Raw genomic sequence first — 23,750 nt, 5'->3', positions numbered from 1 at the left:
GTTGCACATGCCTGCCTCCCCCAGGAGAGTGTGAGCTCCTTGAGGCAGGTTCTGCCCTTTTCACGCTGTATTCTAGTGCAAACAACAGCTCACATCTAGTGCAAACAACAGCTCTGCCTGATCGTCTCCTGTGTTCCTCACAACACATGGCTATGATTCTCATCTCTGCTGCAAGAGATGAGAAGAGTGAGGCACACCCAGGTAAAATGTCCTGCTCAGGGATCCGTAGCTCTTGAGGCACCAACGCAGGACTTGCACCCTGTGCTCCAGAAGCTGCACTCTAACCATCAGGCTGCACCACCAGAGCTCAGATATACCTAAAGGCGTGTGATGAGTGAAGGAATGAGAGAGGAGGGTAAAGGGGAAACATGCCATATCACAGAGGAGGGGTTTTTATCTGTTTTTGTCATGATTAGTGGGTAGGCATCTAGTTCCGCGTAATAGTAATATCATAGACACTTTTTTCGGTACTAAGGATTGAACCCAGAGGCATCCTGCCTCTGAGCTACACCCCCAGCCCTTTTTATTTTTAAACAGGGTCTCCCTGTGTTGCCGAGAGTCTTGCTAAGTTGCCTTGAACCTGCGAACCTCCTGTCTCAGCCTCACAAGTCCTGGATTACAGGCATGTGTCACCACACCTGGCCAAAGACTTTTTTAGATTTGCATGGAAGAAATCAGGAGAGCTGCATCTTACTCCTTTTTTGCTTCATTTAGAAGTGAAATTGACATCTTCAAAGACCTTCTTGTGCAATCAGGACCCTGGCATCAGTGCCCGGTTTTAAAGATGCATCATGAACTTGGAGTACGGAGCAGGTGTACAGGTCAGCCTCCAGGCAAGCAGTGTCTGGCCAGATGGGCGTGGGGCCAAAGGGTGAGGGTGTTGTAGGAGTGGACACTGTGGAAGGACAGATTGTTCACTAGTAGAAATCGTTGCACCTAAATCTCATGTACTCTTATGCAGCAAGAATCTGGTAGTCTAGCTGTGAGGCCTTTTGGGAAAGAAAAAAAAAGTCAGTAGGGGGGCTTTGGGAGATGTCCATTGAATTAATAGGATTGTTTATTTGGGAGAAAGTATAGGATTTCTTCTTTAAAAATTGGAGCTGATGCTGGTAGTTGTGCATACCTGTAATTCCAGTACTTGGGAGACTGAGACAGGAGGATTGTGGGTTTGAGGCCAGCCTCAGTAATTTAGTAAGACCCTCAGCATCTTAATGAGACCTTGTTTCAAAATAAAAAGGGCTGGGAGTGTAACTTAACATGGAAATTGAATGCCACTGGTTTCAGTCCCAAGTATCAAAACAGAAGGAAGAAAGGAAGGAAGGAGAAAAGAAAGAAGTCAGAGCTGACTCTGTTATGAGCTGGTTCTGATGGAATTTGATGGCGAGGAGGAAATGAGGATTGTTAGTGTGTTGTAGCAGACCCTTGAGCCTTTGGTGGCCTACCACTTACTAGCTGAGCCATCTCAGGCAAACCTTGGCCCTCCCTTTCCTTATCTGTGATGATGCTGTAACACTGCCTGCGAGCATCACAGGAGGATCCCAAGTTAACCCTTGTTAAACACTTGGATCGTGCTCATAATAAACGTGGGTTAACTGATGGCCACTGTCATGGTTACGGGTGTGATGGAGAGCTAGTGTGTGCCAAGGATCCGGGTCCACAGTTCAAGGCAGGAGCTATCCAGCGTGAGGACAGGGCTTTCCTCCAGCCCTTTTCATTCTTGTGCTAGGAGGTTCTTGGACCCCAACTCTGTAGAGAGGACCGGAGATATTGTCCATGCCAGGGAAGCACCGGCCAGCACAGGGGCTTGTGATGCTGCAGTTCCTTGTGTAGAAGGCCATGGCAAATTAATACTCTTAATTCTGGATTTTTCGTTGTCTTTACTGTGGCATTTCGCTAAAGCAGAAAACAATAGAGTTTGGAATGGGAGGAATCTGGTTTTATGTTCAGGTGCAAAGAGTTACGTGTGTGAACTTGAGTGAGGCACAGCTTCTCCCAGTTTCCTCTCCGGTAAAGTTATCTGATATGTTTGTGGTGAGTTCCTCATCATCATTATTATCTCACATGTGTTTATGAAAGGCTTTGTAAAAGGCAGCTTCCATAATTTATTTGAATCCAATTTCCCTCACCCCCCAAAACAGATGCAGCTCTTAAAAGAATGTGAACTTAATCTGTTTATGGTTGATTACATCTGAGTCCTACCTGATGATAAGGTCATGTAAGTTGCCAATATTTCCTTTGGCTTCTTACTAGTTTAACTTGAGAAAAAAAGAAAAGAAAGAAAAGCAGACTACGGAAAGGTAGGATGGCCAGGCCTCGATTACGCAGGCTCGTGTTCAGGCTCAGGGCTCCTAAGGCTGGTTCTAGCTTGTGCAGGGCTTCTTGGCATGTTCTCAGCAGAAGTGCCACTCCCACAAAACAGTTTGGACCAAATCCTAGAAAGTCCAGACTTCCCCACAATTGAACATTGGAAAGGAAAAAGAAACTCTTATTATATGTTTTCAACTACCTCACCCCTCTTCCCAATCTCATTATTTGAGTTTTGCCTGTGGATATGTACCGGGATAGCCATGTGAAGGGGTATGGTTTTTTGATTTTGAAAAAGAAAATATATTTTTTTTATTATTTTGAGATAGTCACTTTAAAAGATAAAATTAAAATGAAACAGCTTGATTATATTCTGGACCACACTAGGTATTTTAGATTGAATATTTCATTGGATACATATTCACTGAGCACCTCCTGTGTGCCAGTCACTGTGTGAAGGCTGGGTCTGGGAACACCATGGCACAAAAGACAGACCAAATCCTGCCCTCACATACCTTTCTGTTTAGTAAGGCAAGGTAACAAGACATTATACCAACCTATAAAAATAGATTTAGCAAAATAATGTGCCAGGTGTTCTAAAGAACAAGAGAGTATTAAAAGGATTCTAGGAGGATATAATGCAGATTGGAGGTCAGGGGAAGCTCTCTGAGGGTTACTTAAGCTGAGATTTGAAAAGTGAAAAGAATTCAGTCAGGCAAAGTTAAAACACATGCTAAGGTCCCAAGGCAGAAAGGAACTCCGGGACACGCCTGCGAGCTTAGTGGGGAAGTAGCATTTTGCCACTGGGGCAGAGTTGCTGGCTTCAGGGATCTTGCTAATGATTTGGGGTTTTATCTAAGGGCCTGCTCCTTCACACGTTAGTCCTGATGAATGAGTCTGATCAGGCATTATTCTCAGTGGTTCAGGCTGTTCTTCTTGGAGAAGGAGTTTGCTAAACTCTTGTTGATTCCAAATAAAGTGGTTCTTAGGTAGGGCTGTTTAAAAACCAGGCCTGCACTGTCTCTGGGGAAAAAAAAAAGCAGAGTACATATGAAGCCACAGCAGATCAGTCTTTTTGAGACCATGGGCCAGAAAACGAGAGGACTTTGTTTTTACTGCCTGCACTGAGTGACTCAGAAGCCAACTCCCCAAGGTTGACTGATAGGAGAGCCGCCCGTGCTTGTCCACGTACAATGGCTTGCCCCAGTGCTGCCTGGGAAGGTCTGAACCTTCATTTTCTAAGCACCAGGCTTCTGGTAAACAGATGGTGGGAAAGCCAGAGAGGAAGGTTAGGGGGTCAAGATCTCCACACTGGTTTCCACATCCTGCCACATTCCAGGAGGGTTTTGGCTGATAGAGCCATAGCATGTTCAAGCCGGAAGGGACTGAGCTCAAGGGATCAACTCCCTCCTTCATTTAGTGGGGTCGGAGTGCTGCTGAGGGGTTGTCCATTGGAAATTGTGCTTGCTGATAAAAACTGAGGTTTAGGACCTAAATGTCATGTCCTGACTTGGTTCCGTGAAGAACTCCATACAGTCAGCCTGGCGAAGACCCCCACTCTCCACAAGCTCTTCCTCCATTAGCTCCCAGGAGCCAGTGGCCTTCTCCTAGGAGGTGAGAGCCAACCCTGGGAACCTGGAGTGCCCTGGTCCTGGGTGGGGGTGGATTCTCATCCAGGAAGGTCTTTTAAATTTTTTCTTTTTTGGTACTGGGGATTGAATCCAGAGGCATCCTACCTCTGAGCTACACTCTCAGCTCTTTTTTTATTTTTGAAACAGGGTCTCACTAAATTGCTGAGGCTGTCCTTGAACCTGCGATCCTCCTGTCTCTACCTTCCAAGTACACCACACCTGGTTAGGAGGATCTTTCAGCGTCAAAGTCACAGACTGACCCTAGAGTGATGATGGTCACAGTTTAAGTATGGCTTGGTTTAAAAAATTCCTAATAGCAAAGAGTTACTCTGAGGTCAGCAACACAAAATGAACTTATACTTCATTCACTATGGCAGCATCTGTATCCACTTGAGAAATAGTTGTACATCTGTGTGGGAGACAGAATATTTATTCAGTCCAGATGGAGGACTCAGTAGGCAGATGGTTTTGAGGACCTGTTGCAGGAATTGTCTGGCTTCCTCCAGGCAGTGGTGATCTGTACATTTGGACCCACTGGTCTAGAAGCATCAGCTTGCAGAAAACCAGACACCTGTAGGGGAGGACTCTAATTGTAGCCAACTTCTTGGACTGGAGGGAATGAATCAATGTAAATCCACAGGACCATATTTAAAAATAACCTATATTATTGCTTTTTTTTAAATTATAAAAGTGATTCAAGCTCATTGTAAAAAAAAATATAACAAACACACTGCAGGCACATAACTGAGTGATTTGGTTGCAGAGTTTCCATTTCCTTTTATGCACACAGTAACATATTAAGATTTTAACAGAAATAAGATGCTGTTGTACGTATGGTTCTCTAAATATGTTTTTTAAAAATGTAATTGGTGACTGACTTTAAGGAGGTAACGAGGTTCAGTGGGAACAACATTGGTCTGGAGTACTGGGTCTGTACTGGACTAGTTGGGTGACTAGTTACATAGTAATGTACTAGTTAGATGATCCTGGCTAGTTCACAGATCTTTTTAAACCTAAGTTTCCTCATCTTTGAAATAAAGACTGGTATTTGTCCTCCTTTCTCATAAGGTTGGAGTAAGGCTCCAAGGAGATCATATATAGAAAAAACTCTGTAAATGATAATATCCTGCATAAATATAAAAGGCCACTAACTAATTATTTCAGCTGCTTTTCATTTTTAAATATTTTGATCAATATCAGTGAATAGTTAACCCGGTGGTCACTTACTCTGGGGTATCCCTGGAGACAAAGAGTAACAAGCCTGCTCTCTCCTGTGTTGTCAGGTCACTCCCGGAAGCAAGGCTGCTATAGCTAATTTATGTATCGGGGATGTGATTACAGCCATCGATGGGGAAAATACCACCAATATGACTCACTTAGAAGCTCAGAACAAAATCAAGGGCTGTACAGACAACATGACTCTCACGGTAACCAGGTGAGGCTTGGAAAGGTTTGTGTGTTTCTCAATGGCTGGAGGCTGCTGGTGGGGAGGGTCTGCCTTCTTTGAATGACTTGCCGCCATCTGCCTCAGCACCCTGCGTACTCTAAACATGCCAAAAGGTTTGTAGAATTGGAATTTGAGGGCCAGGTGTGGCGACACACATCTATAATCTTAGTACTTGGGAGGCTGAGGCAGGAGGATCACAGGTTCGAGGCTAGCCTCAGCAGCTTAGTGAACCCTGTTTCACAATTTAAAAATGTATACAAAATTTAAAAAGGGGTAGGGACATAGCTCAGGGGTAGAATTCCCCTGGCTCAAGCCTCATTAACCTCCCCCCAATAACTGGAATTTCAGATTGCTTGGTTTTTTCTTCCTCTAATTTTCACAGTGCTTCTCATTGTGTAGGCTTCTTTTTCTAAGATGCTTGCATTTTCTTTTTTTCTTCTTCTTTTTTTTTTTTTTTGGTGGTACTGGGGTTCCTGGAAGCCCTTCTACCTCCGGGCTACACTCCCAGACCTATTTTTACATTTTTATTTGGAAACAGGGTCTCCTAAGCCAGCGCGCGCGGCTGGCTTCGAACCTGCGCGATCCTCCTGTCTCTGCCTCCCAAGCATGGGGATTACAAGCGTGCACCACCACGCCCGGCTTGCATTTTCACTTGATCCAACACAGCTAGAATTCTGAAGTTCCGAAGAAATAAAATCAGTTAAATATTATTGGGGCCGGGCATGGTGGCTCACGCTGGTAATCCCAGTACTTGGGAGGCCGAGACAGGAGGATCCAGGTTCGTGGCCAGCTTCAGCTACTTAGGGAGGCCCTCTGCAACTTAGTGCGACCTTGTTTCAAAATAAAGAATAAAATCTTGCTGGGGATGTAGCTCAGACGTAATATGCCCCTGGGTTCAATCCCCAGAACCACACACAAAAAATAAGTGTGTGTGTGTGTGTGTGTGTGTGTGTGTGTGTGTGTGTATGTGGTGTATAAAATTGGGCATAATGAGAATTTCTTCATGGAGACCTTTGAGAACCAGGTTAACATGCTGCTTCTGCCACACTCCTCCTCGCACCGTGAATAGTGGCTATCATGCCAGAGATCACAGTAACAGAGAAACACATTAGATAAAGTGCTGAGTGTAATGTTAGGTGCCCTACAAGGTAGGGGTTGAATGGAGGAGAGAGGAGAACACCTTGGGAGTTGTAATTAGGGTAGAATTTCCATTCCTCTTTCATTTAGTCTTAGAAGGGGGCCTACCAAGGCAAGATTTCAGTAGCGATTGGATTCAGACTTCAGTGGGTCTCTGTTTCCCATTGGGTCGCGTTCAGGGTCTTCCCTCCTATTTGTGCGCCTGCCCTCGAGTGTCGTTGATGTTAGCTTCCACAGCTCTTTGCCCTGTATTCATCTGTGAAGCACTTACTCTTATCACTCTCTGTAACTCTGTGCCCACAGGATTGGCAGGAGGGCCAAGAGTGCGAGAGTATGTTGGAGTATTTTGTACACATCAGAGTACTAACCCCGGGGAGGTTAATATCACTCTTACTCCTCTTGTGTCCACTTCTGTCTCAGTCCAAATTTCCTTCTTCAGGCTCTAGTTCAGGCCACTCATGCATCCATTGATTAATTGATTTATTGGTTTTTGATTCATTTACCAACAAATTGAACTGTGCCAGACACTCTGATAAATACAGAGAAGTACGAATATTGTCTATCTGCAAGAGAAGGAAAAGTCTACATTTATAAAAACTGAGACTGGGCTAAGATTATTGCTCTGTGAGATTGGTAAGAAGAAAATCCTTTGTGAGCTCAAGAAAAGTTAGGTCTTATGTTCTTTTCAGCCAGAGAAATGTCCTGGCCCAGGAACACTGGGTCAAGGTAGAGAAGCCCGTTCATCCTGAGCAGAGGTGGGGCAACATGAGGCATTCACGGGAAGCTGGAGGAGTCTTGTGGCTGGCGTCAGCTACCCAGAGTGCAGTGAGGGAGGCTGAGGCTGCAAGTCAGGGTAGCCGGGGAAGCCCTGCAGGGCCGTGCGTGGGGAGCCATCAGACATGGGTGCCATCAAACATGGGAGCCAGCAGATGGGGCTTTTGAAAGATCACACTGGTGGCAAATAGAGGGTAAGGTGATGAGTTCAGAAGGTGGAAGACCCAGCAAAGGAGACACTTTTCTCATCTGTCTTTCAGTATCTATGGGGAATTAGTTCTAGGACCCCTGTGGATGCCAAAACTTATGGATACTCACGTCTCTTATATAAAATGGTTTAGTATTTGTATAGAACCTACATATTTCCTCTTGTATACTTTAAATCATCTCTAGGTTACCATATAATATCTAATACAATGTAAGTGCTATGTAAATAGTTGTAATACGCTATTGTTTAGGGAACAAGAATAAGGAAACAGTCTATACATGTTTAGTACAAATGCATTTTTTTTTAAAGTACTGCCTCTGCAGTTGATTGATGTGAGAATAAATGTGCAGGGCTGGCTGTGTTATGTTTGTAGCATGAATGAAATGACAACTTTGTCCATCCATTACAGGTCTGAACATAAAATCTGGTCTCCTCTAGTGACTGAGGAAGGAAAGCGTCATCCATACAAGATGAATTTAGCCTCCGAACCCCAAGTAAGTACATGCTCGTCTTTGCCGCTCTCAAGCATCGGCGGCTTCCTGCTTTTGACATGGATGGCCCATTCCTGTGTTTTCCTGCCTAGCAGGCAGAGGGATGGAACAGCCGGGAGAGCCCTCCATCGTCATTGCTGGGATCTGGTGCATTTCTTCTCATAAGGGAACTAGAGGAGGAAAGGGCTGGGAAAACCCAGGGCAGGGATCTCAGCCTGGGCTGGAACCAGGGGGTAGGGAGGCGATAAGGAAACTGGCCGGGTGGGTGGAAGGCTTCCTGTGAGGAGGGTTGGCAGGACTGCACGAAAATCAGAGAGCTAACTCAGCTCATTATGATCATCCCAGAGATGAAAATAAGTTTAGGTTCCGAGGCATAGAGCCCAGAAGAGACAAGGGGGATCTTGATAGTAAACCCTGCTCCTCTTCCCTGTATCCTCCTACGATTCCCAGGATGGAAATCTCTTTTTTTTTTAAATTGCAGTGAAACCTCTAGTGAGGCCTTAAAATTACTAAAATAAAGTAGCAATTGATACCGAAAAAGACAATAGGGTGTCACTGCGCAAGTTGATGACCAAATAGGATTTCCTGTGACAGTTAGACTGTCTTGAGAGCCCAAATTTGTAAATAAATCTCGATAATTAGCTCATAGGTGTTCTTTATTTCTTCCTTATTGCATCTTCTAAATTATCTACAATGAATGGGGATGCATTTTTGAAAAAAGGAAACAAACAGAAGAATGTTTAGAGTATCTTTGTAAAATTTTTCATGCCCATTATGTTGCTTGTCACAGGGTATGTATCTGTTGGATAAATTAATGAATTACTGGTGATAAATCTTATTTATTTATTTATATATTTTTTGAAGTTGCACATAAAGGGTTTATTTTAGATGTTTTAAGGATAGGATAGAGTTACATCATAATTATAAAAATTACTTATAGAATTAACAGATATATACTGTGTATACTTCTAAATGCACAGAACAGGGAACTGTCTACACACTGTAGAAAATAAAGTTAAAATTACAAATGAATTCAAGCTTGAAAGATGAGGTCATTTACCTAGTTTTAAAATGAGAAGACAAAGACCTCAACTACACATTCACTCAACTGCGCTAGCGATGGAGGTACAGAGCGCAGTGTTTTCAAGGAGCCGCAGTCGTTTCCATCAGAATTTGCTAGAATCATTGTTCCTTTGTGTCTTTGGAGAACTTTCACTTTTTAAGACAATCAGTTTGAGTGTTTTCAGGCACTACAATTTGTGACAATCAGAACAGTTTTTTAATGGCTCTACAGTGTTCAGAGATTCAAGCCCAGTGCACTTCAGGGTGTGGCACATAAAACAAGAATAGAAATGAAATCTGGTATAGGAGTAATTGTGACTTTTAAGGATGCACAGTCCTGGTGATAAATTTTAGACTCGTTTAGACTTGTTTAGACTGGGTTGTAATACACTTTTAACCTCAGTTGAAGATTTAGAATTTAATATTTTTTTCTAACTTTGGGACACATTTTCTTTCCCAGTCCTGGGAACCAAAGCTGGGGTGTTCTGCACTTTTTTTTCTTTTGAGATAAGTTACCCAGGCTGACATTCAACTTGCTCCCCCTGCCTAAGCCTCCGGAGTTGCTGGGCTTACAGATGTATGCCATTGTACCTGTTTCACTATTTAATTTTTATGGTGAATGGAGATACAAGCAAAGGATAACATACAGTGAGCTGTCTTTTATACATAAAACACAAATTGCATGAAATTGAACTTAGGTGGTACATTAGTGTGTGTAAATTGGTTAGTTCTAAGTCATGTTTTCTCAAATAGCTCTCATTAAAATTTCAGAAATGTAGTTTCAACATTTCTTCTGTTAATAAAAAAATCATACTTAATAAGGATCATTTTGCATCTGCTATTTCAAAATTGACATGAACATATTATTCTATGCAAACCCTGTAAGTAAAGTTTATAAAATGATAATCAGCTTATAAACTGGCTGTTGCATAAACTAATTTAAAATATGCCACAGTTCATTTCAGGTTTTTTGAGAATTCTCAGCCACTTCACTAAATTTACTGCAAATGCTTTATTTTAATGTGTTAGGCTTTCATATATAACACTCGAAGAATGATTTTGTTTTAATATGGTCTATTTGAAACTTCAGTTTTCACTTAAATAAGGTAATCACATACATTTCAGTTACACTTTTTAATATGCTTGAATTACCATCATAAACATACGATCTGGTTACTTGTATTAATATTTTAAGGATAGTTCTCTTCAGATTACAGAAAATTCTCAACTATTTAAAAAATCTGCCTTGAGTATATTTTTCTTCTTGATTCCAGCAATTTTTTTTACTCATTAAAAATATCCCGCTTCTCACTTTCCCAAGGTCCTCTGCTTTTAGCCATTTTAAACTAGAGGACAAATGAGTGAGGGCAGAGTTCATCTACAATAAAAAGATCTGTTAGTTCGTGTAAAGTAGCCAACACCCTAGCTTATCTGAGGTCAGCATAGTTACACACCTATTTGTATTTCCTCATTATTGAGTTTCCTTGGAGACTGATAAATACAAAGCCCAAACAATTACATCATCCCTTCCAAAGGCAAGCCCTAAATCCGCGTGTCTTCTGGAAAGATCAGTATTCACATGGGGGTAGAGAGACTCCTTTTATGAACAAACCAGATTCATTCTTGAAAGATTCTTTATAAAGTGAAAATCAGAATTTCCATCCTCAATTCTCCACGGACTCCCATCCTAATTAGAGATATGTTTCTATGGGGGGTAGGGGGGGAGAAGGGAATGAACGGTACTTGAATATGTGCCCTGCACCAGGCCTCGTGCTCGGTATACTAATCTGTCACACCAAGTCTCTGTGAAGAAGGCTTTGCTTTCTTCATTTTAAACATGAGAAGTGGCCTCAGAGAGGTATAACTTGCCCACAGCCAAACAGGAAGAGGGAGGGGAAGACTGAACCAAGACAGAAAAATGAAGGCTCGAAGACTCTGGTGCTTAGCACCCTAGCTACTCCCAGGAATTGCCGTGGAGACAGGGAGGGGAAGAAAGATGGCCGTGCTGGCTCTAGTCACGCATCTGTCCACAGCACTGTGGCGTCCATGGGTGGAGTCCCAGGCTGCTGTCTTGATCTGCTGCTGTCTCCACAACCAGCTTTAATGACTTCATTGTGATTCTTCTGCGTAGTTGTGCTATAAAATTACTTAACCATTCCTTGCTTATTGCAGAATTTCTTTTTCCTTAACTAGTTGTACGTCCCTTTTTTGATTATCTGTGCAGACTTAGTTCTTGTCTGATGTGGACAAAGTCAACTAAATATAATTTATAGAGCAAAACCTCACTGGTTCTGACTTGTTGAAGAGGAAGCCTATCTGAGTAGCAAGAAAGGAATGTTAACTGTAAAAATACTTTTATGTCATCTTTTATTTTAAATTAGGCACACAGTAAGTTAAACTGTCAGTTTCTCTACGTAATGTTTTCTAAGAAAACATTGAGGTTTTATTTTGGGGGTTGAGGAAGTGCTGGGGATCGAACTCAGAGCCTTGCACATGCTAGGCAAGTGTTCTACTTCTGAATCCCGTCTCTATCCCTAACATTAAAGACTGAACAACAAAGAAGGGGAGGGGGAGAGGAAAAGCAATAAAGGGACAGGAACTCTTTGGGCGGGGGAGCTCATCTGGGCTTGAGTGTTTGGGAAAGAAACCAGGGTTCAGGAAGATTTTCTTGGGAGCTTAGGAAATCTGCAGGTTGAGTTTAGCAGGATGCACAAAGCATGTGTTGAGCTGATACAGAGAAAGGACTGTGCTAATAAAAAAAAAAAAAAACAGGGATTCTTCAAAAATAGGAATTAGTTTAAAGTGTCTGGGGATGTTTGTACAGAAGCTCTGAGAGGTTGTAGTAATAGTCATTGCAATTCCCCCCTCCCTTTTCTAGCAGGGCCAGGGTGGGGGTGGAAAGTCCATCCTCAGATGACAGAGAGAAGGGAATGAGAACATGAGGAACGGCTTGAAGTCCTTTCTGTAACAGGCATCCGTTAGCCTCCTACTGGGTCAGTCTTTGTCTTCCTCCCACAAGGAACAGTAGGTCCTAGACGCCTGTACCCCTTCTGTGGGGACTGCGGCCATCTCTGCCTGGTCAGCAGCTGCTTCCCTGGGTCCCCACCGCCCTCTTTTCTAGCTCGGAGAAGCTCCTCAGTTCTGGGGTCTTGATCTCCACTTCTTGTCACCTCTGGCTCTGCACTGACCTAAGCCACTGTACGTTCCTCTCTTGTCTTTAATCCTTCTGGAATATGCCCTAAAAGGGTGCTCCAGCTCCCACCTGGACCCTGACAGCCCAAGGCATCAAGGTGTGTCCTGCCCCACCATACCCAAGTCAGGCCTTGCTGGCCTCAGGGAAGAGTCTGAAGGCGGAGTTGGTTCAGAGGGTGTGAACTGGCACAGGGGCCTGTCTGTGATCGCCCATGCGTCTCAGTGGGTCTGTCAGCTCCTCAGCTAAAGTTTGAACCGGAGCCACTGCAGCTTGGCTGGCGCCTCTCCCTGGCTCTCCCCTGCTCTGCTCATGGATTTATCTTCTGCTCCCCGCCCACCCACAGGAGGTTCTGCACATAGGAAGTGCCCACAACCGAAGTGCCATGCCCTTCACTGCCTCACCAGCCTCCAGCACGGCCCCCAGGGTCATCACGAACCAGTACAACAACCCAGCTGGCCTCTACTCTTCAGAAAACATCTCCAACTTCAACAACGCCTTGGAGTCTAAGACTGCAGCCGGTGGGCAGGAGGCAAATGGCAGACCGTAAGTAGGCTTGTCCCCCAGACCAGGCTTCTCATTCCAAGACCAGGCTCCCTAGCAAATGAGAGAAGGTAGAGCAACCTCCCCAGAACAGGAAGAAAACTGTCTGCTGTCATTTTCTTCCTGTGTGAAAAAAGGAACAATACCTCTTATTCTGAGGGGGTGCTGTAAAAACAAATAAAAAGTAAGATACCCATCATCGTGTCTGGACAAACAAATTACATAATCACTGAGAATATTGTAATCTTTGTCCTGACGTCTGTGGTCATCATCATCTCGTACTGGTCATAGGCCTTCCGTAGCTGCTTCCTGAGACATTCCTCAGTGTTCTTAATCGAGGAGTACTTGAAAGAACCGTGTGTAGTTTGTGTTCATGTTCCCCACCTGATCTGTTGGGGGGAGTCCCTTGTGATGCACCCCTTGATGCCTTGGGTGGTCAGGACCCAGGACAGAGCTGAAGCACGCATTCAGGGAACATCCGCAGTTGCGGTGAAGCAGAGTTTGCTGAGATCACAGGAGGAAGTCCATGAGGATATACATGCTTGTCCAGAGGCCTGGGGCAGAGGCAGGCTTACTTAGGGAGGAGATAGGGCTGCAGGTGTAAAGGGTAGAAAAGTCCCAGGAAGCGTCTGGCTGGAGACTGGGGGGCCTGCCTCCTTCTGTCACAGACCATCTGGCTGCCCCTGCCTGTGTCTTTATCACAAGTCGCCTGGATCTTCCCAGCAGCAGGGCAAGTGTCTGCTCCATCCCATACTCTTCAAAGATGAATCCAGAAATACCAGCAGCCATGGCAAAGGAATTGGGTATGAGGACAGGGAGTAGGAGATGGGGCTGGATCTCTGGGGTGGAAAGGGGATGGACTAGTTTAGGAGTTGCCAGCTCAATGGTGGTGCCCAGGATAAAGAGCAGAGAGCAAGCTCCCAGTGCAAGCAAGGGAAGGGGTGGCCTGTGGCAGCTGGACAGCGCCCGGCCCATCGCGCCTGCCTGCTGGCCTGGGATTCTCATTTCTGCTGATTATGTTTGTCAAAACACAAGCCGGTTTTTTTGTTTCGTTTGTTTTTGTTTTTTGAGGGGAAGATTGGGAATTGAATTCAGGGGTCCCTATTTTATTTTTCTTATTACTTTTATTGGTGCATTATAGTCTCTCATCCTAATGTAGTTCTTATTGATAGTGACATACAGGTGCACAGTACTTGGTGATCCCAGCCCTATTTTTTAATTTTTTAATTTTGAAGCAGGGTTTCTCTAAGAGAAATAATTATCTGCCCAACTTGTAGGATATTTCAGCAGCCTCCTGAGTACAGGGATTACAGGTGTGAGCCACTGTGCCCAGCCTGAAATTTTCTGAGTTTTAAATGTTGGTAACATGCCAGGCGTGGTGGCGCACGCTTGTAATCCCCGCACTTGGGAGGCGGAGACAGGAGGATCGCACAGGTTTGAAGCCAGCCTTGGTGGCTTAAGAGACCCTGTTTCCAAATAAAAATATAAAAATAGGTGTGGGAGTATAACCCGGAGGTAGAAGGGTTTCCAGGAACCCCAGTACCACCAAAACAAACAAACAAACAAACAAACCAATAAGTAAATAAGTGTTGGTAACTTCGTTGTTATAAAACATGGTATGGTCTAAACTTGTCTGAGTGTTGAGGAACTTTCTGCTTGGAATCCTCAATTTTTGTGTTATCTCTGAAGCCCACTTTGTGATTCAATTTTTCCCAAATTCACCTTATTAATAATCTGCCCAACTTATAGGATATTTAAACAGCAAGCCTGTAGCTTCAAATGTAAGTGAGGAGATGTTAAGGCCCTAGAGGTTCCAGACTACTTAAAAAAGGGCTTTTGTAGGAATTCCACTTGGGCACATTGGCTTTACCTTGCATACATTTTCTCTCTCCCCCCTGCCCCAAGAGAAATGGATATAATGGGGCACCCATTTCATGTGGATAACTGTGCCTGGCACTGAGCTGACACTATGATTTTCTTTGACGTTTCTTAGCATCTCACAGGGCATAGTTTTTGCATGTGACTTTGGCTTTAGAAGATGCTAAAGGCCCCCGGCATTTATCGCAAGGCAAAATGGCCACTATTGCCTCTTCTCCATTTTCCAGTTCCTGCAAGGGTGTGTGTGTGTGTGTGTGTGTGTGTGTGTGTGTGTGTGTGTGTGTGTGATTTGTGTGTATGCGTGTATATATTACTGGGGATTGAACCCAGGTGCTTTCTGCCCCAGAGTTACACCCCCAACCCTGTTTTATCTTGTATTTTGAAACCGGGTCTCACTTAAGTTGCTAAGGGCCTTGCTAAAGCTGGCCTTGAACTTTTGATCCTCCTATTTCAGCCTCCCAGTACTGGGATTGCAGGCGTGTACCATCATACTGAGCTAAGGCCTTACTTTCTTGAGACGATGATGGTCTTAAAGGTGACTGCGGAGATACTTGGGGTACTTGAGAAAAGCTTTGCTGGGCCCCCCAAGCTTTCCATGAAGGAAGCTTCCACATAACCCCACAGGGAACCGCAGAAACACTGAGGGCTGAGTCCCACTGGCCACTGCTCTGGTGCTGAGGGAGGCTGAGAACATGACCTTCTTTTACTGTCCCACGGTGGAATGTTCCATGATCTGGATTTAATAACCCAGGAAATGACACATCTTTAATTGAAAGAGCTGCTATGTGCTGGGAGAAATATGTGCCTGTAAAATATTTTTAGTGTGGCCTCGACTGTTTTTTCTTCATTAATGTCGTCTTCTTCTTCCCACATGGTCCCTGTTTACCAAACCCCTATCTGAAACTGTCCCTTCCAGTCACAGTCTCTGGCTGCTGTGGCCTCTGAGTCTTCATCAAATATCTCCATTTCCTAATAAAGGCCTCGTCTTCTGCTCCACTCTCAACTCTCTGCAGATGAATCCAGAAGCAGTGGCAATCCCAGCGGCTCACAGCAGAGGAGCCGCCCAAGTCGGCTTTGCTGCTTGTGTAGTGTTCTCTGCCTGTTGGTGTGTGCCTAGTGTGCTCTCTGCAGAGAAGGTTTCCACCCACCCAGCAGCCACCAGGGAACCTCCCCGCTCAGTCAGCACAAGCCCCACTGTTTAGTCTGTGGAATCTGCTGAGGTTCCAGATCTGGCTCACTACATACTTTGCATCTGAGGTTACCACCCATTTCCTGGGGCTCGCCCTGCCTCTCTTTGTCCCTGGCACTGAAGCATGTGTGGCTGTTCGTTTTGTAGGTCTTCACAGCTAGGACCCAGTAAGGCCAGGATACTGATGGCATTGCCAACCAGGAAGGCAGGTTCCTCTGCCATCCTTCTTCCCCCCAGGCATAGCTGAGGGGGAGGGCCTCAGCAGCCTTTTCCTCTAGGTCTGTTCAGCTTAATGATCATTTACTGAGTGTCTTCTGGGCCCCAGGTGGATGAAGGAAACGCTCAGTTCAGTAGAAAGCCAGCCCCCCGCCTCTGTCCTCTTTCAGTTGAGTTTAGGGGCTCTGATCAAGATCTGGTAACTCAGATCCTGGGTTTCATTATTTACACGATTCTTTTTAGCTTTGCAGATACAGGAGCCTAAGCCTTGAATGCCACCTCTGCCTCTTACCAGCTTTGGGCAAACTTAACTTCTCTGAATCCCCTGTCTGCTGATCTCTAATGTGGGGAATCATACCAATACCTCACTACCAGGTCATCAGTAGAACACAATGCAATGTGTAAAATTGTAAAAACACCTTGTAAGCCAGGTGTGATGGCCCATGCCTGTAATTCCAGTACTTGGGAGTTTGAGACAGGAGGATCACAGGTTCCAGGCCGGACTCTGCAATTGAGACCCTGTTTCAAAGTAAAAAAATTAAAAAGGCTGGGGTGTATATTGGAGGTAGAATACCCCTGGGTTTGTTCTCCAGTACCCCCCCCCCCAAAAAAAAAAAAACCAAAACAAAACAAAAAACCCAAACGCAGCACAGTATTTATCTCTAGTGGGTGCTCAGGGAACACTGCTTACTATTGATTTCACCTCTAGAAGGATCTCCATCACCAGTACTTTTGAGTACAGAGGACTCAGAAGGCTGAAGCATGTAGACAAATGTTATAGAGAAGATTTGGCATTGCCTTATGGTAGCCTTCTTTCTGTCCCGGCACTGTAGCTTAAGGTCAGCTGTCTAGTACAGTTTGTCAAGCTTCCTGATGGAAGAGTGGTCTCTTCATGGAATAATTGGTTGTGTTCCCAAAACCAACACAGTAGTCCCCAAATACTTGCTCTTCCAATTTGTTTTCTCAAGTCTTCCCCCAGACATTCATAAGGTAGATTTCTAAGCAGGTGCAGAGGAAATAAAGGGATGCATTGTTCTCTGTTCAGATGCTATCAGAAGGATATGTTAACCCTGATTCACTTGGAGCTTGATAAGAAGATCTCAAGTATGAAGGTGGCTGCCTATCCCTCTAGCTACCTTGCCCACAGCCTACAGAGAATTGTCTCAGATATCTGGGCATTTCTTCTCCTTTTGGTAGCCATAGTTACTCCTCTATTTTCTTATCACAGGACCAATAACAGGCCATTGAAAACTAAATTACATGGAGCACGCAGGCCAGGTATCCCTTCTAAAACTGAATACAAAGGGTTTTCCAGAATTGCACTTTTAAAGTTGCTTTTTGTTAGCATTGGAGTGACCAGGCTGGGTCAACTCAAACCTAGGTTCTTAGTTCTTGGGACATGGGACCCAGAGGATTTTTTTTTTTTTAAGTTAGCCTACCTCCTTTAGCCCTACGTATAAAGTGAAAACAAAAACAAATCAATTCAAGTAAAATATCTATTACTAACACTTTATTCTTTCATAATTATAAGTTCATATACATTTGTAGGAAACGATGCAAAAAAGATTCCTTGTGACCTTTCCCCTGTTTTCCTTGAGGGCAACATCTTGAAAATGATAGTACAGTAGCATCAGAAGGAGAATGTGGGCGTGGATACAGTAAGAGATGGCGCCTTTCCATCTCCACAGGTGTTGCCCTGAGTAGCCATGCCCACTCTCCCTGGGCCTCCTCAACCCCTGGCAAACACCCAATCAGCTCTTTATTTCTCCAGTTTTGTTAGTTCAAGAATGGTATGTCAATGGAATCATAAAGTATGTAACCTTCTGGGATTGGTCCTTTTTTTCTTAGCTTAATTCTCTGGAGATTGATTCAGGTTTCTGTAGGTATCAGTAGTTTGTTCCTCCCTGCTGTTCTAAGTTTTTCTTTTTTTTTTTTTTGTATTATGGTAAAAACCACATGACATGAAAGTGACTGTCTTAACCATTTTTAAGCCCACAGGACAGCAGCCTTCACTTCATGCTCAGTGTTGTGCAAGGATCTCTACAGCTTATTCATCTCGCAAAACTTAACTCCACACCCAGGGAACAGTAGCTTCCTCTCTCCTCTTGAAACCACTATTCCACTTTCTATTTCTAAGAATTTGATTACTTTAGATACCTCGTATAATGAAATCATACAGCTTTTTTTTTTTTTTAGCTTATTTCTCTTAGCAAAATGTCTTTGAGGTTTTTCCGTGTTGTATAGCCTATGGTATGATTTCCTTCTTTTTTTGTGGTACTGGGGATGGAACCTAGGGGCCTTCTACTTCCGAGCTACACTACCAGACTTATTTTATATTTTGTTTTGAATCAGGGTCTCACTAAGTTGCTGAGAGTCTCATTAAACTGCGGAGGTAGGCTTCAAACCTATGATCCTCCTGTCTCAGCCTCCCAAGTACTGGGATTACAATCATACACCACTGCCTGGCTGATTTCCTTCTTCTTTTTTTTTTTTTTTTATATTTTGAAACAGGGTCTCGTAAGCCAGCGCGGCTGGCTTCGAACCTGCGCGATCCTCCTGTCTCTGCCTCCCAAGCGCGGGGATTACAAGCGGCACCACCACGCCCGGCAATTTCCTTCTTTTTTTAAGGGTGACTGTATCACTTTTTAAAGTCCATTCATGTGTTGGTTGGTATTGAGATCTCTCTCACCTCTTAGCTGTTGTGAACATGGTTGTGCAGATATCTCTTGGTGGGGGGGAATCCTACTTGTTTTTGTATTGCGCTATTGGGTTTGAACCCAGGGGCATTCTGCCTCTGAGCTATTCCCTCAGTCCTATTTTATTCTTTATTTTGAATCAGGGTCTCATTAAGTTGAGGAGGGCATCACAAGTTGCTGAGGCTGGCTGCAAACCCGCAATACTCCTGTCTCAGTCTCCTGAGTATTGGGATTACAAGCGTGCACCACTAAGCCCAGCTTGCGGGGTCCTACTTAATGTAAAAAGTTGAGTAGTCCCATCCCCAAAGATGGAGGACACAGCAAGCTGTAGTCAACGGAGTAAAGCAGGACAAGGAAACCAAAGGCATACAGATCAGAAAGGAAGACATGACTTTCTCTGTTTACATTTGACCTGCTTGTTGACATAGTAAATTACAGGGAACCTATCCAGAAAACCCATAGAACTAATAAATGCATTCAGGAAGAATTTACCTAAGTGAACATACTGAACACAAGGTAAGCATTAAAAAAAACTAAGTTGCTGGGCGTGGTGTCGCACACTTGTAATCTCAGCGCTCGGGAGGCTGAGTCAGGAGGATTACACAGGTTTGAAGCCAGCCTCAGCTATCTAGTGAGGCTCTCAGCAACTTAGTGAGACCCTGTTTCCAAATAAGATATAAAATAGGGCTGGAGATGTAGCCCGGAGGTAGAAAAGCCCCTGGGTTCCACCCCCAGTACCACAAAAAAACAAAAACAAAAAAGTGTTATTTCTTTATACTGGCAATGAGCATATGGACATTAACATTTACAATTACTCATTGCTTAAATACATATGAAATGTTCTCTTAAGGTAGACTACAAGCTAGGCCACCTAAAACAAGTTTAGCAAACTTAAAAATACCATTTCTAAAAAATTTGTTATTGGTGCATTGTAGTTAAGAATACTCTTGCTGGGCATTGTGGTTCAGGCCTAGAATCCCAGTACTTTTGAGACAGGAGGATTGTAGGTTTGAGGTCTCAGGAACTTAGACGGTTTCATAAAAAAAAAAAAAAAAAAAAAAAAAAAAGCACTAGGGAGTATAGCATAGCTCAGTTTTAGAACTCCTCTGGGTCCAATCCCCACTATATGTTAAAAAAAAAAAAAAAAGCTGAAATAATACCAGACATCTTTTCTAACCTCAAGGGAATACAGCTAGAAATCAGCAGCAAAAATAAATCTGGAAAAATCACAAATATGTAGAAGCTAAATAACACAGTTGAACAACCGACGACACAGGAATCACAAGGGAAACCAGAAAATATCTCGACACAAATAAATGCGAAGAAACCCGACATACCGAAACTCAGCGGGATACAGCAAAAGCTGCTGTATTAAGAGGGAAGTTTTTGGTGGTAAATGCCTACACTAAAAGAAAAAGCTCTCAGTCAGCAACCTAACTTTATACCTTAAGGAACTAGGAAAGAATAAACTAAACCCAAAGTTAGTTAAAGGGAGGAAATAATAAAGATAAGAGCAGGAATATATGAAATATAGAATACAAAAGGAAAGAAAAGGTCCACAAAAACAAGATTTGGCTATTTTTAAAAGATCAACAGGACGGGCACTCCTCTGCTAGGCGGAGGAAAGGGCAAGACTCCAATCTACAAGTTTTTTTTTTTTTAATACCATTATGATGTATGAATACAGTGTACCAATTAAAAATAAAGAAATCAGAAATGAAAGAGGAGACTCCACAACAGGTCCCACAAATACAAAAAGGGTAAGAAACACTCATGCTGTCATCGGGTGAAGGGCTTTGTGAGGGGCAGTTGTTTCGACACGTACTCCGTCTTCATAAAGATTTTCTGCCTGTTTGTTTCATCCTGGCTTGATTATTTTTATTTTTGGTTGTGTATGGTGCTGGGATTGAGCCCAAGGGCATTCTACCTCCATGCTATACCCCCAGCCCTACTTTATTTTTATTTTGAAAGAGGTTCTCATGAGGTTGATGAGATGGTCTCACACTTACCGAGTCTGTCATTGAACCTGCGATTCTCAGCCTCTCAAATACTAGGATTACAGTGCGCACCACCATGCTAGGCTTAGCTTGTTTCTTTATGTTGTTGAATATTTGGTTGTATGGATGTCCTGCTGTTTGTTTGACCATTTACCTGCTGAAAGGCATATGAGTTGTGCCTAGTTTGGGGTTATTATGAATAAAACCGCTATAAATATTAGTGATCAAGTTTTTGTGCAAATGTAAGTTTTCATTTGGCTGGAACAAATGCCTTGAAGTGTAATTGTTGGGTTATACAGGAGTTATATGTTTAGTGTTTAAAGAAACTGCCAAGCTGTTTTAGAGCATCAGTACCATTTCTCATTTTTACCGGCAACGTATGAATGATCCAGTTTCTCCATGTCCTCTCCAGCTTTTGCTGTTTACTGTTTTTTTGTATTAGCTATTCTGAAGTGGATTAATATATCATTGGGGTTTTAATTCTCACTTTCCCAATGGGTAATGATATCAAAGATCTTTCCATGGGCTTATTTGCCATCAGTATATCTTCTAGTCATTATTGGTTATGGGGTTTGTAGATCTTTTTCCCAGCCCCTAGCTTGTCTTTTAAAACCTCTGAACAACTCTATCTATCTATCTATCTATCTATCTATCTATCTATCTATCATCTATCTCTTCCTATTTCTCCTTCCTTCTATCCCCTCCCTCCTCTTCTCTCCCTCTTCTCTCTCTCTCTCTCTCTTTTTCTTTCTCTCTCTCTCTCTCTTTTTTTCTTTCTCTCTCTCTCTCTCTCTCTCTCTCTCTCTTTTTCTTTCTCTCTCTCTCTCTCTCTCTCATTGGGGATTCAACCCAGGGACATTCTACCTTCAAGCTACACCTCTAGCCCTATTTATCTTATTTTGAAATGGGGTCCTGCTAGGTTGCTGAGGGGCTCACTAAATTGCTGAGGCTAGCTTTGAACTTGTGAATATTCTATCTCACTCTCCCAGGTACTTGGATAAGCATGCACCACTATACTCAGGTTTGAACAGCATCTTTCACAAAGCAAATACTTACTTTTGAGGAATCCCAGTTTATCAGTTTGTCTATTTTCAAACTGTGCTTTTGGTGTCTAAGAATTCTTTGCCTAGCCTGAGAGCCTGAACATTTTTTTTTGTTTCTAAATTGTACATAGTTTTACCTTTTACATTTAAATCTTGAGCCATTTCAAGTTAATTTCTCTATGAGATATGAGAGTCAGCAAATAGTTATTCCTGCACCATTTGTTCAAAAGCCTACCTTTTCTTTACAAACTGTGTTTGCACCTTTATTAAAAAAATATAAAATTAAGTCAAACATATTTGTGTGGGTCTGGGTCTGTTTCTCTGTTCTTGTTCTGCTCCCCTGACCTATATATTTATTCCTTCCAATATCATGGTCTTGATTGCTATAGCTATAAAGTAAGCCTTGAAATCAGGTATACCATTTTTTTTCCATTTTGTTCTTCTTTTTCAAACGTGCTTTAACTATTCTAATTCCTTTGCCTTTTCATATAGATTTCAGAATAATCTTATTTAATGTTGCAAAGTCTTATAGAATTTAATGTAAATTATAGTAAACCTGTATGTCAATCTTGAGGAGAACTTATATCTAGTTGGTTTACTTTTCCAGTTCATGAACATGGCACTCTTTACTTATTTAGATCCTTTTTAATTTATTTCATTAGTATTTAGATATTTTCAGCATATAAGCACCATACATGTTTTTGTTAGTTTTATATCTAAGTAAAGGGGTAAATCTACTTTTTGAGCAATTGGAGATGATATTTTTAATTTCAGAGTTTACATTGATCTTTTAAAGAAATACATTTGAGTTTTTATATTTGTCTTATGATTTATATGTTTATTTTGTTATGTTCTTGCTGAATTCATTCATTAGCTCTAGGACTTTTAGGGGTAGTTTCTCTGTCATTTTCTATGCCAACAAATATGTCATGTGAATAGAGACTGTTCTGTGTCTTCCTTTCTGATCTGTGTGCTTTTTATTTCCTTTTCTTGGATTATTCCATTGGCTGCAACTTACAACACCATGCTAAACTGGGGTGTTTTGTTCTGGATCTGTGGGGAACACCTCCTGCTGTTTACCATTGAGTGTCATTTTTGTGGATACTCCCTATCAAGCTAAGGAAATTCCTCCTATTTATATTTTGCTGAGAGTTCTTGTCATAAATAGATGTTGTATCAAATGATTTTTCTATATCCATAGTTATTTCTACACCCATCGATCTAGTCAAGTGATTTTTTAAAATTCTACAGCCATTGATATAGTCAAGTGATATTTTCTACATCCATTGATATATGAAGTCAAGTGATTTTTTTTCCTTTAGCCTATTAATAAGGTAGATGGCATTGACTGATTTTTGAATATTAAACTAGCCTTTTATTCCTGAAATATACTGCATATGGTTGTGGCATATAATTTTTCTTATATATTCATAGCTTATTACAAATTTTGTGTATTTATTTATGAGGGACACTAGTCTGTAGTTTCTTTTTTTAAATGTTATTTTCTGGTTTTATATAAGTACAGTACTTCACAAGTAAGTTGGGAAATGTTCTTTTCTGTTATATGGAAGAGATTATGTGGAATTGGTGATTAAATATTTGGTAGAATTCTCTAGTCAGACCATCAGGGCCTGGAGATTTCTTTTTGGAGAATTTGAAAATTACTCTCTCAGTAAATATCCTTCATGGTTATAGGGTTATTCAAATGATCTCTTTTCTATATTGGGTGAGTCTGGGGTAGCAATGGACCCATTTATTCTAAATTTTTAAATTTAGTGTGTGGGGTTGTTTATAGTATTTCCTTATTATAATTATTCTATCCTTGCTATTATTTTGTATTAATATTGCAGAGTTTGTTGTGATAACTCTATTTAATTCCCAATTTTGGTAAAATATGCCTCTACTCTTTGCCTTTGTCTGTCTTACTAGAAGTTTGTCAATGTT

General features: G+C 42.4%; 1 protein-coding gene across 1 annotated transcript in view; it reads left to right on the top strand.

The window, feature by feature from the left end:
- Nucleotides 1–23,750, top strand: part of PDLIM1 (PDZ and LIM domain 1) — a gene marked incomplete at both ends in the record, with an annotated part of 49,276 nt that overhangs the window by 11,961 nt on the left and 13,565 nt on the right. The window contains 3 exons of the mRNA XM_080693789.1: nt 5,219–5,370; nt 7,911–7,995; nt 12,591–12,790. Coding sequence (XP_080549915.1) covers nt 5,219–5,370; nt 7,911–7,995; nt 12,591–12,790 — 437 coding nt within the window. The remainder of the gene's footprint in view (nt 1–5,218; nt 5,371–7,910; nt 7,996–12,590; nt 12,791–23,750) is intronic.

The sequence above is a fragment of the Muscardinus avellanarius genome, assembly GCF_963383645.1.
Source record: "Muscardinus avellanarius genome assembly, chromosome: 4".
NCBI classification, from domain to species: Eukaryota; Metazoa; Chordata; class Mammalia; order Rodentia; family Gliridae; genus Muscardinus; species Muscardinus avellanarius.
The sequence above is the reverse complement of the archived record's forward strand: the minus strand, read 5'-3'. Positions and strand labels throughout refer to the sequence as shown.